General features: G+C 37.5%; 1 protein-coding gene across 7 annotated transcripts in view; it reads left to right on the top strand.

Moving 5' to 3' along the window:
• MICU3 (mitochondrial calcium uptake family member 3) overlaps positions 1-13,351 on the top strand; it is a 54,727-nt gene extending 41,376 nt beyond the window's left edge. For 3 of the 7 annotated variants that reach the window (XM_069014001.1, XM_069014003.1, XM_069014000.1), the window contains 4 exons: positions 1,136-1,244; positions 2,202-2,359; positions 5,227-5,301; positions 11,095-11,183. In XM_069014001.1, the coding sequence (XP_068870102.1) occupies positions 1,136-1,244; positions 2,202-2,359; positions 5,227-5,295 (336 nt within the window). In that variant the 3' untranslated portion in view covers positions 5,296-5,301; positions 11,095-11,183. Of the gene's footprint in view, positions 1-1,135; positions 1,245-2,201; positions 2,360-5,226; positions 5,302-11,094 lie in introns of all 7 variants that reach the window. The other 4 variants (XM_069013999.1, XM_069014002.1, XM_069013998.1 and 1 more) reach the window with 2 other exon arrangements.
• Positions 13,352-20,635: the final 7,284 nt, after the last annotated feature.

Raw genomic sequence — 20,635 nt, 5'->3', positions numbered from 1 at the left:
CCACAATTTCCACAGTCCTTGCTGTTTCATGTTGGTTTGCATCCAACCTCTGCCATCTTCTCCTCTGGCACAAAGTTACATTTGTATGTTTTCTGTGTTCCAACATACCATAAAGACTATGTATATGTTTGAGAACAGACATAGATCAATGTTTGAGTTTGAACAGAAAGGCTCACAGGTCTTACTATTGCCTTCAAGTATATTTTCAGAGACAAGTACTTAAACAGGATAAAAGGATAAAAACAAACAGAAAAATAGACAGGAATTATAGTTAAATGAGTCTAGGGAGATCAAGGTTTGACAAAAAATGCCATTCCATGTTCAGAATGGCTGAGACCAATGGGAATTTGATATAAGCAATGGTCCTGGCTTAATTCAAAGTCTCATTTTCAGGTCTCTTTCAAAATTGATTTAGAGATAGTTTATCAGGTCTTTGGATCTCTAATTAAGATGAGAGAAGAGCAGAAAAAATATCACAAGGAATGAAGATAAAGTAAGCTCTTCTAACAAGAAACTTTCAGTGAAACTTTCACAGAAGATACTCTAAAGTCTGGTCAAAATGCAATAGATTTTTTTAAAAGCTGAACAAACCTTCCAGTACTTGATACTTGGAGTATCAGCTGAAGAGACTTGGGTGTCTAAAGCTGGATATGTAAAAATTGCACCTTAAAATACAGGCTTAAGGTAGATCATAACATACATTTATGGATTCATTCAATGTGTTTATATGAGCAGACACACTCACATATATATAATAGTGGTTTGCAGGTTTTCAGTAGTAAACACACTCCAGTGTTCTTCCAAACCTACATTTTTTATTCTCAGTATTGACTACCATATTGTAATAATCATGGAATTCTTAAAAATTGCCCTCAGCAATGGAACAGTATTTTTGATTTGCTCTGATGAGAATTGCAGTCTTGTTGCAGTCGCACAGAGGAAGGACATACTGCATTCCTCAAGAAACTCCAGTTCTCTGCTTTACTGACTTTTACTACAATTCCCCCCCTTTTTTTTTAATGGGTGTGGTATCTGTTCTTAAATGAAGTAGACATGTATAATTGCAAGGTTTGTTTATTCAGTTGTTGTTACTACTGATAATTCTTACAGTGCATATTGTTCTCCTGCTTTTTAGGGTATCACATTTGAAGAATTTAGATCATTTTTTCAATTCTTGAACAATCTAGAAGACTTTACAATTGCAATGCAAATGTATAATTTTGCAAGTCGTTCCATAGGTCAAGGTAAATATCTGTATTTTTACAAAAATACATTGATATCCATATAGAACTGTTGACAAAAATGCAAATATGTTTTGTATTTCCTAGTTTTAATATTTCCAGTAAAAGGCTAAAAATGCTAGGACTCCAGCTTTCAGAGGAGAAGGCTTGGTCATATCATGAGAGATATTGTGCAAAGTCGTGTAAGTGGGGGACAAGCTGAACGCAGAATAATTGTCCATCAAATCCTACAATACAGGAGTTAAGAGGCACTTGATGACACCAGTGAGAGATCAGATTTAAGCAAACAAAAGCATTTCTTTACACAGTGAGCATCTGAAACTTGGCCTTCTACAAAGTCTGTAGAAGAAAACAGTGTCACAAGGTGCAAAGACAGATCAGACAGATTTTTAACAAATCCGTAAGTGGGTACTGAAAGAACTAGGCATGTATGACCTACTAAAACCCTTAATAAAACAGTTGTGATGCTTGGGGAGTGCAAGGTGAGCAATATGCAAAGTGGTCAGACTTGCATGCTCTCCTCAAGTAGCCTCCTCATGAGTCCGACCCAGTAACACCAGGATGGTCCTACCTCATGTGCCCTTACCAAGGGATTGTGTCATTTTCTCCTGCTCTGTTTCTTGGGTTCAGTGTTGTGTCAAATAAGTAAATGCCATATATGTGACATAGGTTTAATTATAATATGTTTTTCTAATTTTGTTATTGCACATAGTATAATATATGGACTGTTATCTTCTGTGTAAAACAATTGGCACCAATTAAGCAGTGTCATTTTATATCAGTTAAGAACTACTTGGTTTAGAACTGTGAAATTCAGCCCTAATTTTCACTTCTTGTTTTTTTGAGTATTTAAATGTGAAAACTCAGGTTAAAAGTTTACTTGTATTTCATAATATGCTGTTCACAAAGTACTATTAAATTCACTTTTTACATTTTTTTTCTGGTGCTCTCCTTATGCAGATGAATTTAAGCGTGCTGTGTATGTAGCCACAGGTGTGAAGCTTTCAGCACATTTGGTGAACACAGTGTTCAAGATTTTTGATGTCGACAGAGATGACCAGTTGAGTTACAAAGAATTTATTGGCATTATGAAAGACAGACTCAATCGAGGGTTTAGGGTAAGGATTCTAATTTTTGTACTTATCTTAGTTGACTTTGCTACTTACCACTACTTTAGCATCTATAGATTTCAAACCAGCAGTGCATATGTTTAAAGACATACATTTTATAGAAATACTGAAGCAACCTGTAACATAAAATCCTTCGTAAATTCTTGATTTTTTTTTTTTGTTAGAAAGCAATACTTAGAGGACATGATGTACCTTTATAGTGGGCAAACCAAATAGGAGATGAGAAATCCCTGTACACTGTCATTTCTTCTGTATTCTGTGATTCATAGATTAGCATTAAGAATTTTAACAAGGGCCACAATTATCTCTGTATCGCTTGCAGAGAAAAGAGAATTTGTCTCTCTCAAGCTCAGGAAGTTTAGTTAAAGGTCAACTCTAAAGGCTCTTCTAAAACATTATATAAAATACCAAGTGCTCATAATGACAGTTAGAAAGAGTTGCAGCAGAAGGTAGTTTTAATTTTCAAATAAAGAATTAGTGAAGTGGTGTTGAACAATGCTATGTTCTAGTCCAGAGGTGATTTTAATAATTAAACCCTGTACCTAATATATTCAAGTATAATAAGCTAGAGGGCAAACAATTACTTGCAGTCATTTTTTTTCTTCATATGACAGGTGATAACATTTTTAACTGAATGTAAAATGGTGTTCTAACTAACAACCTTATTGCTTTACTGCTTAGACATAAATCTTAAACTGTATTATGGTTCCTAAAGTCGCATTTCAATATGTTATTTCTGTAATTTTAGTTAATTTTAGTTAGCTTCCCAAATGTAATTTTAGAACTTTCTGTGAAGTGGTGTTGAGTCTAATAGTTTACTTGTTATTTCTGTAATATTATGATCAAACATAAAACGTGGATAACAACCACTCCATTTGTAAAAAACTTATTTCCTCGTTGGTCCTCAATTCCTTTTATTATGGTGTGGTAATGATGATTGTTTCACAATTGTTTCAAGCTGTTCAGCTATATGTTTTAATTGTTTACTAATTGTAAATGTGCAGTGTATGTGAATCTAACCAGAAATCAGTCTGCTTACTAAGTAATTCTTGTAATTGTATTACATGTTTCTATTTCACAAAATGCATGACAGAAATCACATATAATTCTTAAAAATCTATATCATCCAGCACTATTCAGTCTTCTGTGTGTATCTTGCTTTTGCCTGGACCACTATAAAATATTGCAGTGGCCTGCAAAATAACTATAAAGAATAGCCAATATTCAGAAGAATAATAGTCTTTCATAAATTATAATTCTGATTTAAGTTAAATACTAGAAATCTCCTGTATTACATAGGAGATAATTGTGATTTGGTCCTGTAATTCAGTTAAATGCATTCTCTTTGCTAATAAGTAGTATTCCAAGACAATTACAGTATTAAACTGAGGAATTACAATTTCCAGTAAGTTTTCCTAAGTGTCACACCAAGTTTTTCCACGAGTGGATAATAGTAAAAATCCTGCAAAAATTTGCTTTCATTAAAAAAAAAAAATCTGTAAAAATTTTGCCTTAATAAACATCTCCCACCCACTGCAGTCTTGGTTTAGAATGAAAAGTAGAAAATGCCTAAGAACCTTTTTTCCAGATGGTGGAAACTGTCATTAATTGTTTCCTATTGTTTGTACATTAAAAGTTACAGAGTATTTTGATGTGTCCAAAACAAGTAAAACTTTGCCCTCTTGCTCTTACAATGTGGAGGGCCCAAACGTCGTCTTGCACTAAATCAAAACTAACAAATCACTAACCTTTTCTTTATCAAGAACTTATCAATAACATTTTCTTTATCAATAACTATATTTTGAATCCATATTCAAAGATTCAGTCAGTTCCATTATACAGATAAAAGATCGTAACAGCTTTGGCTTATTCAGTATTTTGTAGCAACATAGAAATCTTGGTCATGAGAAATCTGAACCCGTTTATGAAGTACAAATGCCTGATTTTAATGTTAAGTGTCCCACAATTAATGTCTGACAATTAATTTAGTGTCTGATTATCTTTCCAAAAACATCCCAAAATAAAAATTTCAATTAGGCCTATGATTTGAAGTACGATTTTACAATTAACATCTTGGACTGAGCAATTCAACCTTTTTAAAAGTTGTTTCACTAAAATGTTTGCCCAGAATCTTGAGGGCATTAGAACTTGGTACTGGGACCCTGTATTTTAGAAAAGGGTGTTTTGTGGTTATATAGCCAGACTAAAGTAAACCTATTTAAGAGCAAAGAGTTACACAAGTGCAATGAAAATGCAGTTCTGAAACATTAGTCAGTATGTACCAGGTTTGTCCTATTTAAAAGCTTAGCTTTGAACTTACAAACTTCAGGAGGGTCAGGTACTACCTCTTACAAGAACACAATAAATGTTCATTTCAATACAGATTTTAGATACGTTTTTGGAAAAGACTTTACCAAATGAAATTTCTCTTTTTCTGCAATTTAGTAGCTTAACTTGAAACCTTGTTTTTGTCTTAGTGGTTTGAAATAATCTCATATGTTAAGATGCCATCAAGTGGTCAGTCAGAATATTGCCATAAATTTATTAAAAATATTCAGACATGAAAAGCTTTAGTTTTGCTTACTGTTTAGTTAAAATAATTATTTCCCTTTTTTTCCCCCAAATTTAAAAATATATAAGAAGATTCCGTTTCCTTTACAAATTCTATTTTTAAACTGAAAGACTTGGAACTTAATGACTAAATGATAAACATTTTGCATAACACATACTGTACTGTATCTCCTAGCTATTTGTCAATTAAAGCCATTTTTTTGTATTTTCATGATACCGTTGTCTTACGCTTACCCCTGGCTGCCTCCACATGTTGTCTGCATCTGCGCACTTCTGCTCCACAGGGCTACAAACCTATACAGAGGTATACTACTTTCAAATCCTGCGTGAGGAAGGAGCTCTATAGCAGATAAATGACGGTATGTGTTAGCCACCAGTCTGAGTGTGCTGGCATGCCTGCAGGAATGGCTGAGTGTTGAGCTGTCACTGCTTTGTTTCCTGTTCCAAAACTCAGGAATAGGTTATATGACTGCAAGCAATGTAGTAGCTCAAGGCATCACATTGTGTGATTGACTGAAGCCGTAGGATTTTATCCTGGAGCTGGTAATGACTGACTCACACTGTCGCTATTTTGTAAGCCAGCTGCAATTTTCTACTGTGTTTGGAATTAGGAAAAGTATTCTTTCATAGTTTCTGTTGCTGTTTTCTGTCTGTCCTGTTACCTCTTCTTAAGTAATTTCTCAGGTACTTATAGCTAGTAAATAGTTACCAAGGAAGATTGTAGAGGCAGATTCTTCTGACTTTTAGTGACTGGATTCTATTGTGATTTATACTATTACATTCTTGAAAGCAATAATGTATTATTGGTTAAATTAATGCTGTACCAGCAGTTTTGAAAAATCAGCACTGTGTCCACACATGATCACCATGGCTATTTTCACATATTCACTATATGAATGTCCATTTGTACAATTCAGTTGTACTGTGGGTTTTGGTGTAAATACTGAGGTGCACGTATTCTGTAGCCATATTGTGAAACTGTCACACAGTGGACACAGCACACACTGTGTTAGTAGACGTTTCTCCTCTTACATGAAGCAAGAGTTTGTTCCTTTGCAATTCAAGGGTTTTTCCTGTTTCCATGTAAAGACTTTGCAGGAGTTGCTGTGAAGGCTGTTGGCTCCCAGATGTATTTTTTACAGAGGGGAGGAGCAAAGAGATGTACGCCATGATAAGCAAGGCCCCATGGCAAGTGGTCTGCTCTGAGTGACCCTGTGAGGCATACAGCACATCTCATGCTCCTGAGCCAGGAGGGTTTGACTGTCATTCCCCTGCTGTTTTTAATTCTGAGGCACAATATTAAGCTGGGATTTTTTTTGTTCAATAACCATCTTCAGATGGCTCCGTACATTGTCATATTGGCCTTCTGAGTCCTCCTCGGTTCTGTCATATGCCTCTCCGAGCACTTGTATCTGATTAACCCTTCCTTCCTAACTCTGAAATAGCATGTCAGGAAAGCAAAGCGAAGCACCTTGGAACCTCTTCATCTGGGGGAATGTCTGGCTTCCATCAGCAGTGTAAAATCTGAGTCTGTAAGGATGAGAGATGGGATCTCTTTACCCAGACTGGTAGCCCATCAGCTCTCCAGTCCCACTAGCGTTTTCTTTTGTAGACCCCTGCACAAGATAGGCAAGGGAGAGGGACTATATCTGAAGTATTGACATGTTCCTGTGTCACAGCATGTCATGTAGCACAAACCATGTTCTTTGGAACTTCTCAGACCCTTTTTTTTTTTTACTGAAATGTCACATCTTTTGAGCAGGCTGGTCCTTTGAAATTCAGCAGTAGAGATGGTTTGGGGCATGTCTGGGGGTACACAGCTGGTTTGTCCTACTAGAAGGAGGAGTTCTGTTTGATCTGCATATGCTCTTCCTCCTGTATGTGTAACATTTAGCACCCATTGGATTATGTCTTTATTATTTTGATTAACTATTAACACTTTTAAAATTATGCTTCCTTTTTAGTATTATAAACCTAATACTGAAGCATTGTACTAATATGTGAGGGACAGAACAGGAAATTTGATCTTAACAAAGCGTCTGGTTTCTCCACCTTACTAATGGGAAGTGTAAATGACTAATAAAGTAGTTTAAACAACATTTTAGTAATCCAAGTCACTAGTCACATGAGAGGAAGGTCATGGCTTTAGCTTAATCTTCTGACTTTCAAAGCTTCCTTTCTTCTTTTCTCATGTAATTTTAGAAACAATTATTAGGAGTACTTTGTCTTTTTGTCAGAACCCACATTGTAGTTGCATTCTTTAAACTGTAAACTTTCCAAGAAGTGGAACAGCTCTTGCAGGAAACTGGCAAAATGCTACACAGTCATGATGCTTCCCTAATCATTTCAGTGAAGGGTATGTGACCAAGTACAAGAAAATGCAGTGACACAAAGGAATCCAGTACCTAATCAATAGAATTATCTTGGTGACACAAAGAGAGACTGTGGTAAAAGCATCAAGTGTATATACATCACCACCTTGTCAGATCTAAATTCAGGCACTAAATTAATTAATTCATATACTGAGATGATGTAAACTGGGAAAAAATGTACCATGGAGATTTATAAAGGGTGATGTTTCATTCTGTATAAAGTCATTTCCAAAAAAAATTGAATTATAATATGTCTACACTACCCACTTGGAGACAAAGAAACCAGGTTAGATGTCAGGGCATGGACTTGGCTACAGGCAGCCTCACTGAGTTAATGTAGAGGCTGCTGGTTATTTACCCTGTTGTGCTTCCCAGCTGGAGTTCCTGGATGCTAGTAACAAAAATTACTCTTGTAAGCAAGCTTGCTTGAGTAGGTGTGTATCAAATACCTGTTGCTTGTGCACTGAAGAATACAATGTAAGCCTTGTATGTATAAAATTCCCTCTTCCCTGCTGACACATTAGTTCGCTACTGCTCTTCACTTGAGCAAGTGTTTCTTGTCTCTTACCACGAGTCAGGATCACAGAATTGTTAAGGTCAGGAAAGACCTCTGAGATCAAGGCCAGGCATTACAGTGACAGAACCAGTTGTTAAGAGTTCCATTTTGTGCAAAACATTGCATAACTCATAATATTTCTTCAGATTTGTTGTAAGCTTCTACCAAGGTTTGTTGCAAGTGCCAGTTAATAGAAACAGAAACTTTAGCCAAGGCATGTGAAGTGATTTGGTGAAAATAGTGTGGAGCAGAACAGAGATAGTTCTGTCTTTGCCATACATCGTGGAGTGAAAGTGGATTTATATAATTCTAAAAATCATTATTTTCCATTTAGTGTGTAAATTGAAAAGATAATAAAAATGGAATAATTTGATTTGAAATTGAACAATTTCAATGGGTAATTAAATTTCAGTCTGATGTCCAAGGAAGCACATAAATGTACATGAAATACAAAAATCAGCTGCAACTACATCCCAAAGTTAGGTGCAGTGCAACTACTACTAATTTTTCCAAATATAAATGTACAGTTCATTGTGCTTTGAAACATTGTGCTTTTCTATGGTAAATGTAGAACTCTGGTGAAGGAGATTAAGATACTTGGCACGCTTACCACAGATTATATCCTGCTTTGAATCTGCACTCCGAAAGGCGGTAAACAGCACATTGTGCACTAATGCCATTACTCCACAGTGTAAAGAATGTTGTACCTGTATAATAAATAATGAATATTTCTCCTTGGGGAATAACTGTACAAGCTGTGTGTGGCCCCTGCAGGGCACACAGCCTGACTCGAATTGGCAGGTACTCCTTTGCACACATTGCAGGGAGAACTGAAAAACATGTTCGTAGAGAACTCCCTAACAGAGCATAGAGCAAAGCTCTGCTTTCAATGTCGTGTGGAAGGATTATCTAGGAAGTTTCTAACAAAGCCCTTTCAGAGTTAATTTCCAAAAAGGGATGCTAGAGACCAACTTACAAAGGGATTAAAGTCCATCTAAAGTACTGTTCGCTAAACTATTTGTGTGCTCAGTAACTGTAATAGATACTTAGGCCATAACTGTGATTTTATTGACTACTGAAGTATTGAAAGTAACTATTACTTCACAAATGTAAATCTAGAAATTAATTTCTATGTACTAGTAATTTTCTGAGAATCTTAAGATTTTTTGTATTAAAATAACTGATTTCTAGATGTTCTGAATATTGTGAAGTTTCAAAATTTTTCATTAAAAGCTTTTAGGAGGTAATGGCTAATAGCTGAAAAGAGTACCTTGAGACTGACTGAGGAAGGAAATTTCTTTTGAAAAAGACATGAAAAACTGAAGCATGGATTCAGAACCTCATTTCCACCCATTTCAACTATAAATTGCTGTCTTTTGTAAACACTTCATCCTGTCAAGTGAGATTAAATTTGTCATGTAGCTAATCTTTTTAAAGCTTTTAATTTATATACTTTCCTAGTACACAGCAATTGAATACATCTATTGTAAAAGATAGCTTTAAAAAAAACAAAAGAGGCTGTTGCTTACTGTTGGAAGAGACTTTTGCTTACCTCTTCTCTAAAGCAGAGAGGTGAGAAGTGTGTGATTAGGCACACCTTCCTGACTCATCTTACAAAAGTAACTGGAAATTGCAGAACTTGCACTTTGGATCCTAAACCTGACAAGAAGCTTAAAAACATACCTGGATACAGTGGGAGGAGATTGTTCCAGTGAAAGGCAAAAGCACTGCAGAATGAGTGGACAGACTGTTCCTTCTGTGGATTTGGTGCACTTAGAGTAGGTACAACAGTGCATACATTAGAAATAAGTAGATGAACAGTCAGTGTATTTCAGCATTTCTTTTAATGACTTTCATGAACATTTCTCTGAACTTGTTTCATAAAATAATAAATGCATATCTTAAAGCACAGGTTCATAAACAATATGCTTTTGTTAAATAATGCAGTGCAATTTGCAAGTAATGCATTTTTTCATGAGATTGACTATAAATCTCAAGTAAATTATGCATTCATCTAATATTTCTAATATTTCATTTAACATCTGTATCATATACTACTGTGGATTAGATTGTTTTCTGCATAATTACAACTTCTCTGTAAAATTCTATGCTTTTTAATTAAACAAGATGAGGGATAAGAATAAATAGATGTAGGCTTCACTGTCTAATGGTGTGTTTTAATGTACTGCAGTGTGGCAATCTCTTTAACACCTTCACTCAGTTCAACCAAAACAAGATATTGGACAGTGTCTCACCATGTGTCCTGGTTTTAGTTAAGAGCAAGTTAATTTTCTCCCTAGTACCTGCTACAGTGCTGTGTTTTAAATATAGGATGAGAATACTGTTGATGACACACTGATGTACTGGTTGCTATGGGCAGGGCTTACACAGAGTCAAGGACTTTTCAGCTTTTCATCCCACCCCACCTGTGAGGAGGCTGGGGTGTGCACAAGGAGTTGCGAGGGGACACAGCCAGGACCCCAACTGGCCCAAGGGATGTTCCAGACCATGTGACATATGCTCAGCATATAAACTAGGAGCAAAGTGGCTTCTTTCCCCAGTTGTTCTTAGTATCTCTCCATCTTTCTACACTTACTATGAAAATAGACTTGTTGAGTTAGGAACAGAGGAAGAATTAATGAGATCCAGTGATAACTACAGATAGTATGGAGCATAGAGCAGTGAATCTCCCAGGCCAGCCCTTGGCCAGTTTTCATCTCCGTTCAATTGACAATTATTCATGTTGCTGAACTACAATGCACTTTAGGATTAAGGTAATCTAGTATAAAGAAGCTTTCTTGTAATCTCCCTATATGGTATTTGGCTTTTGCTGGTACCTCAGTTTAATGAACATCAATAATTTTCTATGCTTTTTATTTGGTGTCATAGGTGAACTTTTTAGTACAGTGTCAATACAAAGAAACAAGGAGCAAAACTAGAGAGGGAGCTGGACATACCTGAATAAAGAAGAAATACTTTCTTGCATCTTTTAATATAAATAGGCTATTTGTTGAATGCTAACTGTGTGCTGTGAGGTGAGGATGCCTTTTGAATACTTAACCTTTGTATGGATTTATGACCCTCATTTTACTGAAGTAAATTTGATCTCTCATTATTTTAATATTCAGACATCTATCTAGTGTGTATGAGTCTGAAAAAAATTTAAGGTAGAATTAAGGAATTTAGTGAATGATATCTTTTTTCCAATTATATGTTTTTCACAGGAGACTCCAAAGTATGGTTGGAAGGAATATTACTCTTGCGTGATGACTGTAACCAGTGAACATCTCAGAGATCTATGGAAGCAATTTCGGAGACGAGATATGCTGAGATAAAGGAAGAAATCAGGATTATCTGCACTGGCTAGAATTATTTATTCCCATGAATTCTTAATGAAGAACAAATTAACCCAGGTGAATTGTGAATCTTCCAGCTGCAGTACAAAACACAGAACTTCTTTTCCATTTAGTGTAGTGATCGTCAACTCTTAAAACTGCTTTTCAGTATATATTTTATTTAATTAATGAACTAACTATGCCACATGAGTGGCAGAAGCCTTTTTTTGTAAGAACACCTTTTGAATATTATTTTTTATTATTTTGAGAAAAATTTGTCATTTAAAAGAAAACAAAAATAAGTCTTACACCTGGGCAGGAAGATGTTTGGCAGCGAAGAGAAACTGCCTGCATCAGCTTAGACTGTGAATTTGCTTTCAGAAGAGCACTATTAAAAGTTTGTGCTAAACTGAAAATGAGACTACTTTAAGCATCATAACATTATATATGAGTTGAATGGACAAATTAAACTCTTAGAAGCTGTTCTTTTACAAAGAGAGTAAAGCTGTTACAATGATAATGTGAATGATAGGTATTTACCTAAGAAAAGTACTGTATGGACTATAATGTTCAAATTCTCCAAGTCTTATTATTATGTTTATGAATTTATCCTTTAAAAAATAGTACAGATTTTAAGATGTCTTACAAGCAGTATGTCAAAGAAAAGTCAAAATGTTCAAATTCATGTAACAAACACTTTGTAATATTTATTATAAATTTTATTGCCATACACTGATATGTTTCTGGTAGAGTACAAATTCATGTGTTTCTTGTGAATAGTGCACTTTCATATGAAGTGGCACTGAGTAGAAATTATAGTTGTCTAATTTGCTACTCCGGAATGCAGTATCTGAAAACTAGATAAATAGCTTGTGTTTGTGTCAAACAAAAACCCAACAAAACGTGAATGCATGCAGCAGTACAGAACAACACTAAGTGATACTACTTGAATATTACTTGTTTGCTATTCAGCAACAACATTTTTCCTTACTCCCTATTAAGATTATTGTTAGGTAGTAGGAATTAAATCCACACAAACAATAACACATATTTACACCCTTCTTGAAAAGGTTCACTGGACATTGAATAAATCTGTATCTGTTTAGGAACAGACTGTGCCTTGAAATACTTTTAGCTGAATACACACACACTTAAACTAATGTCAAAAAATTGTCATCAGAAACACAAATATTTAGTAGTCAGACAATCAAAACAGAACTAAAATAATGCTTTTAAATATCTTACTACTCCAAATACATGAAAGAAAACTTTTTAAAAATTTATTCAGTGCACATGTTGCTCAGTTACCATCTTATATGTAATGTGAATAGATGTATGGTATCTGTGTAACAGTGCATCTAAGTTTAGAAATGCTTAATTTATATTAGGATTTATCTCTCACAGAAAAATCAAAACAAAATGAGAAGGAAGCTTTTTTTAAGAAATTCCACACTGGGAATTGTAGAAAAAATAATGTGCTAAGTGTGGCTTTTATCTGAAAAAAAAACCCAAAACCCAAGCTAGTTCAGAAAACTATCAAAGGATGATAGTTCAGTTAATATTTCATGATAAATAAATTCAAAATTTCCACCTTGGTGTCCTTAAACTACTGACAACAAGAAAAAAATGAAATTAATTAAGATAAAGGTTCTTGAATTGACACAGCAGAACACAGATAAGCTGCAATCCCTGTGTAATCATTTAGGGAATCAACTGTATTCAATGTATCGTCTCGGTACGCAGAACTGTCTCACTGCTTCTTGTCAGCATATGCAAAACTCAGTTTACTACTTCAGTGATGAAGGACAAAAAAAAGGGAAGAAAACGTTGGGAGTCACTGAAGGGGTTCCTGTCCTTCCTTTTCATTCATGACTGCCCACTCACAGTGATCCTCCCCTTGGAGGAAGCAGCAGTACCATCATCATTTTGCTCCTCCACTGCCCTAGGCAATAGTGCACTTTGCTTTTATGGCTGGCTTGAGGCAATTTTAGCATTTTTCTATATATTTCCTATCTATAGTTACTTAATATAAAATAGAATGGGAAAGTGTCACATTAGTTTTTAAGACTATTTTTTCTTCATGTTTAATAATGTTATTTAATATAAATATGAATATATAAATATAATATTCTTGTTTATTTCAAAATAAATGCACTTGAAACTAATTTTCTTTGCAGTGTATATAATTAAGATTCTTTTGTCATAATAATTTTTTTTTTTGGTAACATGAATGTATAAGCGCTTTGAATTAGAGCATCTCACCATCACAAAAAATAGCCTCGTTTCCTTCTTTTAGTCATCTCTTTAGATAGCTTTGCTTTTCAGCCACAGAATTCCGCATAAAAGACCTGAAAATGCAAGGACAGGTGAAAACAAGGCAGGGTAATGGCACATGCCATCTGCTGTAGAGGCACCCCTCGGATAAGCAACAGTCACTGGGCTCAATAAAACCTTATTCAAAATCTGCAAAATTCCCAGCAGCACAGAAAATGTGTATGCTGCAACTACATTATGTAAAAAGTTGCATAAATTAAGGCTTTGCTTAAAACCAGCTCTTGTTCACCTCTTTAAGTTGGGAAAACTGTAATGATATAAGTAAATATTCAGAGGATGCTTAGGAACTGCCCACATATGCCTAGACCAGCTGGGATAAAATGAGAACTAGCAAACCTTCAGCTTTGGGTAGCCTTGTGATACTAACCAACTTTTGTCTGAGCTGTGATGAGCTCCTAGTACCTGGTAGAATGTCCTGTAGAGCAGGCTGCTCCCTGATAATCTGCTGATGTTTAAGATCACAGTGGCAGTTTCCCTCCTTGCACATTTTTGCAGTAAGTGGATACAAACTCCTTCCACTGTAGATTCTTGCTTTGTATGACATAGAACGTTATCAACCTGAAGGAAAAAAAAACCTACTGAACAGCGACTTTCAGCATTTTGTTAGTCACACTGCCTGGTTTCTGTAGTTATTTGATCTCTTCTTCTCCACCTAAATATCAGGATACAAATGCATTGAAATAAAGGGGAAAAAAATTATACAGAAATTTTTCATTTTGATTCGACAGTGTGATACAATGATCATTACCTAATGATGTGTCTTGCTCTCTTGTCCCACTGAGGATATTTTCAAGACAGTTGCTAGTAAAAGAACTGTAGACTAATACTTGCAGAAGGAAAAGAATCAGACCAAAAACTCACTGTTCAAAAATGAATCTGGAACTAATTTGTAGCAATACCAAGTTTGAAATCCCCTTAAAATCAAGCCAAAATTTATATGAATATTTTCTAATTTGTGTGAGGTCTGAATGTACAATATTTTTCCCTATATCTGAGAATCCATGAAGGCATTTGGCACTCTGAACCTGTCAGCAGATAGTGCCCTTGGATATATTGCATTTTTTTTCTTACACATGCAATTTAATACATGAGGATGTGCTTTAATCTTGAATGGGTAATGTTAATTTTCACCACTAGTTTGACTTACAAATTCCTCCCACAGATGAGTATTATAATTAGGTAGTAGCATTACATAAAAATACTAGTACCCACCTGAAATTTTTTTATTAAAATACATAATTTTGTACATATAAATATTCAAAAAAAAAGCAATATATTACACCTGGGTTTTTTTAACTCTAACCATATTCAGAAGCTACAACCTAGATTCAAAAGAGTATGACCCTGTAAAAATAAACTTTCACGTATTCAAATCTCTGCAATAAAATGTTAGTCTGAAGTTAGTTACCTAGGCTTTACAAAAAATGCCCTTGCACTTGGAAACTATGTGACAAAACCCAGTACAAGGAGCAGAGACTGGAATCCAGAAGTCTGTGTGTTACCACAGTCCTAGGCCCTATCACCATGTCCGGCAGCCGTAGGGAGGAGGAGAGAAGATCCAGCAGACAGGAATTGTGCAGCAAGATTGATTTACTTAATTATTTTACAAACTCTTTTATAGACTTTTTTCTTCATAGTCTAATTGGACAAGGATCAGCCACCCCTTGGGGTGATTGGCTAAAATCCTAAAACATCCATTGTCAAAATATTTTTCTACTATACCATAAACAAGACTTTTAAAGGCTGCAGGTGTTTCATTGTTTACATAACTCTGCTACCTCTTCTGTGAGAGAGAAAAGTCTCTCACAGACTTAGAAAATAGCAAGAAAATCCTTGTTAGCAGCATTTTTGTATCCACATCTGTGCTGTTTTGGGCAGACACCCTAAGAGCCTGCTGAAGCATTTACTTTCTGTGGTGCTGTGAACCCTGCGGCCTTTTTGTATAATTTCATGAAGACAGTGGACAAATTACCAAAACTGGCTTACAGAGTGGCAGTTAAAACATTTCCATGGGAAGTGGAAAGAAAGAAAATGTGGCTGTTGCTACATTTTGTGCAGACATACTATGAGGATCCCCAGCAACAAAAAGCACTAACATAGGCAGGTATTTCATCCCTGGACAACTGCCAAACCTAGATGTATAACCAAGGCATGGAGTGGCTCAAGTCTGTCAAGGCATTCCAGGGCATTAGCTGTAAAAGTAAGTTTTCCCATCTGGGAAAAAAAAAAAAAAGTTATCAGATTGATCATTTTAAATTTAGATGTCTGCTTTTGGAATCAATCATTAAATCATGTAACTTCTACTCCAAAGGGCAGAAAGCACTGGAACAGTGCACACAGCATGGGATAAGGTTTCTCACATACAGCTCTTGAAGGGTTTTCTACTGCAGGGGTTTTGATTTTTGCCTAAGCAGAGACTTGCCTTAGGGCACTGTACAGATCTCCATTGCACGAGAACTAGTAGTGATTGGAACTGGTTTAGCTTTTTCCCATGTTTCCCACCTTATGTGACAAAGGGAAAAGCAGCAAGGGAATGAAAATTCCCAGATGAATGCATCTGGGAAAAAAACAATGCAAGGAAAAAATTACTGCTGAAAGGGACAGAAGAGTGGGTGGATAATAAGCCCAAATAAGGTTTGAAAAAACTTCCTTGAAGGCAGACTCTGACAAATACAGTATTGTATCAATACAGAGGTAGGAATCAAGAAATTTGAGGAAGGAATTGGAGAAGAGTTAAATGTGCCTCTCCTGTGGAGAACCAGGCAAATTGCCACAAAAATTAAAGAAAAAAAAATCAAATGACAACAGTTAGGTTTGGGTATCCAAACAGTTGCAAATAATTAAGTACCAAGCCAGGATGAGAGGGAGAGCAAGAAGCTGAATACATCTGGGCCAGCCCTTCAATTAAAATACATTTAACAGCTATGAGACCAGGAAGGCTACTTAACTACTTGTTTTCATGTAGCTGGGAGCCACGAATTATACACAGATGGTCCCTAACTCCAGCTGGGATGCAACATACATTTTCTAGGTGATATCTAATGCCAGAGATGTTGCAAAGAGATTTTTTTTCCTGTGTGTGGTAAGTGTGGTCCAACACCCAAACATTCTGGAGAGAAGCAAGCAGCACAGTCACTGTCAGGAAGGCCCAAGAGCATCCCTGCAGAGCTGGCTAGTTCACCTCATGAGTGCTGTGTGCCTGTCAGTCTGTCTATGTGTATTCCTGCTTCTAGCTGCTGCTCTGTGTATTGCACTTGTGTGGGAGCAAATATGTGTTTTCCTGTCCTACCCTCCCTCCTCCTCTTGCCGCTCCACTGGATACATGGGACATAGTGGGGGAGGAAGTATTCCACTGTATCAGATTGTTTACAGAGAAGAGCAGACCCCCCAGACTTGCAAAGGAGTAGTTTTTAATTAGGACTGCATGCTAAGGGTGTCAAGATGCCTTCCTTCAGAAAGAGGCACAGTTTCCACTCCCTATTCTGTATCTGAACGCAGCTGGAATCTACCTGTCAGAGCATATGGAAGGAAACAGCGCCTGCTTTGTTAATGTAATCTGATGAAGGACCAAGTGGGATGACAAAGGGAGGAAGCCAGACATACAGATGTACAATGTACCCAAACAACACTCACAGAGACAACAGCAGGGACAGCCCCAGTCAGCCAGAGTGCTTGGCAAGGATATGTGGAGAGGGAGGATGCTTGTTTCAGAAGACCAGCTGCACAAGAACCTTGTCAAAATGCAATGAGCACCAAGCTGGACAGCTGGTGATTTGGGGACCATGGAGCAGGTTAAAAGGTCTGGGATCTGGGCAGGGGTATCAGACAACCAGGGAAGCCACACCTGTACTTGGGGATCTGCAACAATGCATGTGCTCGTGAGGGTAGAGGGGAGAGAGGTGCGTGTGTTTTCACTAGTGACCCTCAGCCCTGTCAGCCAAAGAGGAGAAAGGGACTTGGCTGTTGGTACTTGTGTGAGCCCTGTGCAGAGGTGCTGCTGAAGTTGCTGCTTGGTTGAGCAGGAAAGCAGCAGCCACTTTCACCAGCCTGGGACAGAGACACCAGGTCCCCATGCTGGGCTCCAGCAGGGAGGAGGAAGCCCAACCCCAGAGCTATGGGTGGCAACCCCTCCCTTTAACATCCCTTTGCACAACTGGGTACAGAGAATAGTCAGAAGTGGTCATGTTAGAAATACCCAAATGTATGCCGGGACAGACACATTTTTAAAAATCTACCAGCAGTAACTTGCATATACCTTGCCTGAGGGGAAAGCCTGAGTGGTACCACTTATGACAAGAACGTTTCGTTTCGATTTGCCAAACACTCAAGCTGCCTCCTCAAACCCCACCTTCCTTCAGCCCAGCTCCTGGCGAGAAAATTACCTTCATTTCCTCTTTTTCTTATGAACATTTCATACAAATAGCAATAAACTGAGACCCAAGTAATCTCTCTCACTGTCGAGAGACAGCCCAAGTACACTGATTTGGGAAACCTGTCCATTAATACCTAATGGTTTAGGTTATCCCAAGATTTACTTCTGCCATAACACAATGCTCCTTTGAATATGCTTGCTCTTGAGTTTTTCTGCTGTTACCTAAAATTTCTGCAGGTCATACCACAGAAGGAAGAAGAGGAGGAAAGGCACAGAAGAAAGGGTCTCTTGTGACCCAGCTGGAGAGTGATGAGAGTCATGGAAGGAATAGAAAATAACTATGGACATGAAGGAGGGCTAGAGAGCCCATGTCCATGGGGAGAAGACACAAGGACAGGAGAGAGGGATTCTTTACAGTTCTCTGACCAAAGGATGCTCCAAGGTAATTTAGAGTATTAGTCAGGGCAAGCTTTTTTGTTCCATCTAAATTAAAGTGAAGTTTGCCTGTTTATTTCACTGATTTTGAACGAGAATGACCATGATTTTGGAGCTACAGTAAAGCATACATTATAGTAATTATTCATGTAATTACTAGCTTATGAAATAAGAGAATTCTGATTACTGTGAAAGCTGAGCAGTGAGCAGAGGGTGGTAGTGACCATGGAAAAGGTAGAAAGCCCATTTTCATGAAGGGATAATGAAAAGCTTCTGAACAGAAATTGTAGGATAAAATTTAAGGTCTTCGTAATACATCATCTTTTTATTCCCACACCTCTGGCAAACTGCCACCTCTCTATATGCATATATTTTATAATAACTATGATTCCAAAGAATAAATTATTATATTACAAAGTTTTCTCTAATGTTTACTGTGTTTCCCTGGCATGTGTTGTTAATAAGCCCCATCTCACATAGAGCATTTTAAAATGGTTTACAGGAGAAATCTTTTCATAGACCCTAAGATGATGCAAAATTTACTTCATCCATCCATACACAGCATGCAGTTGCAAATTTCTCATGGTACAAACATGTCTCCCTGGAAACACAGAACACAATAGATGCACTATCCTTGGTACCTGAGAAGAGGTCACTGTCACATATTTCCAAATAAGTGTGAAAAGCCATCAAATGAATTAAATTGCCTTCATTTCTTTTAACTTTTGCCTGTAGAGCAGTTTATACTCAGGTTTGCCTTCAGGCAGCGGTAATTTTATTCCTTATGCTTTTAAAATCTGTGTTGAATAATCACAGATGTTTTCATTAAAACATAGTAAAGTCAAATCCTTTAAATGTTCCATTAAAATGCTGGCCTCAGCAATGACTTCCACAATTAATTAAGGTAAAATAAAATGCTTTTATTGTCTACATCATGTTGGTTTTGGTCCCTTTACTCTTGTTTTGAGAAATACAGTACACAGGAATATCAAATCTAGTTTTTCACCACCATTCACTGTATCTTTACCTTTTAAAGTATAATACATAATTCCCCATTATGCAGAATCTTTTCTGAAATTACTATGTTCCAATCCTTTGGGGGCATATTTCATTCATTTCTCTACTGTAATAACCATACATTGAGGAGATAGTTTTGCTGAGCCCTTCAAAATGGCATATGAGTCTTTTTCCTGAATAGGCAAAGATGATTTACTGCCATGGGATATATCTTATTCCTCTTGATACATCATCCTGTGTTGATCATTCACTCGGTTCACTGTGGCTAACTGAAATTACTCAGCTTGATCTTAAAAAAAAAGGGGTGCATGATTTTGCATCACATAAAAACACTGCAGCCATATGGTCAACTTCTTTTTTTGTGTCTCTTCAACAAACGTACTATAACTACTCCATTTCCTACTCTGGAACCTGCCAGCACACCTACTATTGGTTCTGTCTTTTCTCCAATATTATTTTCCTCTCTTGCAGCCTTTTTCTCAATCAATGCCAGTTGTATGCCTTCCAGGAAGTGATTACTTATCTTCATGCCTACTCTCCTGCGTGAGATATTAGACAAGGTTTATTTCAAAGTCCAAACCCATTTTAATCAACCAGCTCCTTCCCACATACTGCACCACCGATGCTCTGAGAGATTCTAGCAGATTGCAGAAATACTACAGGCCGTGCTCGACATTTCCGATTTCGCAATGATAATTCAGCAACGATTTGGGTGCACATACTGTAACGCAGGCTGGGTTTACTGTGATCTTCACAGGCGTTTCATTATGATGAGTATGATGTAAAGCCTTTCGGGGAAGGGTGAGTCAGCATAACCCTCTGCCACCTTCCCCTGCACGAACGGCCACCAAAAGCCACAAGCCAGCCACGCCTGGCCCCCGTGGCCTCCCACCGCCTCTTGCCCGCCAAGGCACCGCCGCCCGCAACACTTGTTGTTCATGGTACTCCGAACCTTATTTGCAAACGAGGCAGCGCTTTTTGTCACCGGGTGTTTTAAAGCACTTGCAGGGCGGTGTTAAGCGTCGCTACCCCCGTTTCAGAGGCGGGTGAGCCGGGGATGCAGCGTCGAGCACCGGGCGCTCCCCGCCCCAGCGCCCCGGCACGTGGCGGCCGCCCGAGGCCGGAGCCGCGACTTGCGCCAGAGGGGCCGCTCCGCCGCTCGGCCCCGAACTTCGCGGCCGTGCCCCGCGCCCGGCAGAGCCAGCCGGACCCCGAGAGGACGCTAGGGGCTCTCGGACGCCTCTTCCCCCACCGCCCTGCCCTGCCCAGTCC

The sequence above is a fragment of the Aphelocoma coerulescens genome, chromosome 4, assembly GCF_041296385.1.
Source record: "Aphelocoma coerulescens isolate FSJ_1873_10779 chromosome 4, UR_Acoe_1.0, whole genome shotgun sequence".
In the NCBI taxonomy this organism is placed as follows: domain Eukaryota; kingdom Metazoa; phylum Chordata; class Aves; order Passeriformes; family Corvidae; genus Aphelocoma; species Aphelocoma coerulescens.
The sequence above is the reverse complement of the archived record's forward strand: the minus strand, read 5'-3'. Positions and strand labels throughout refer to the sequence as shown.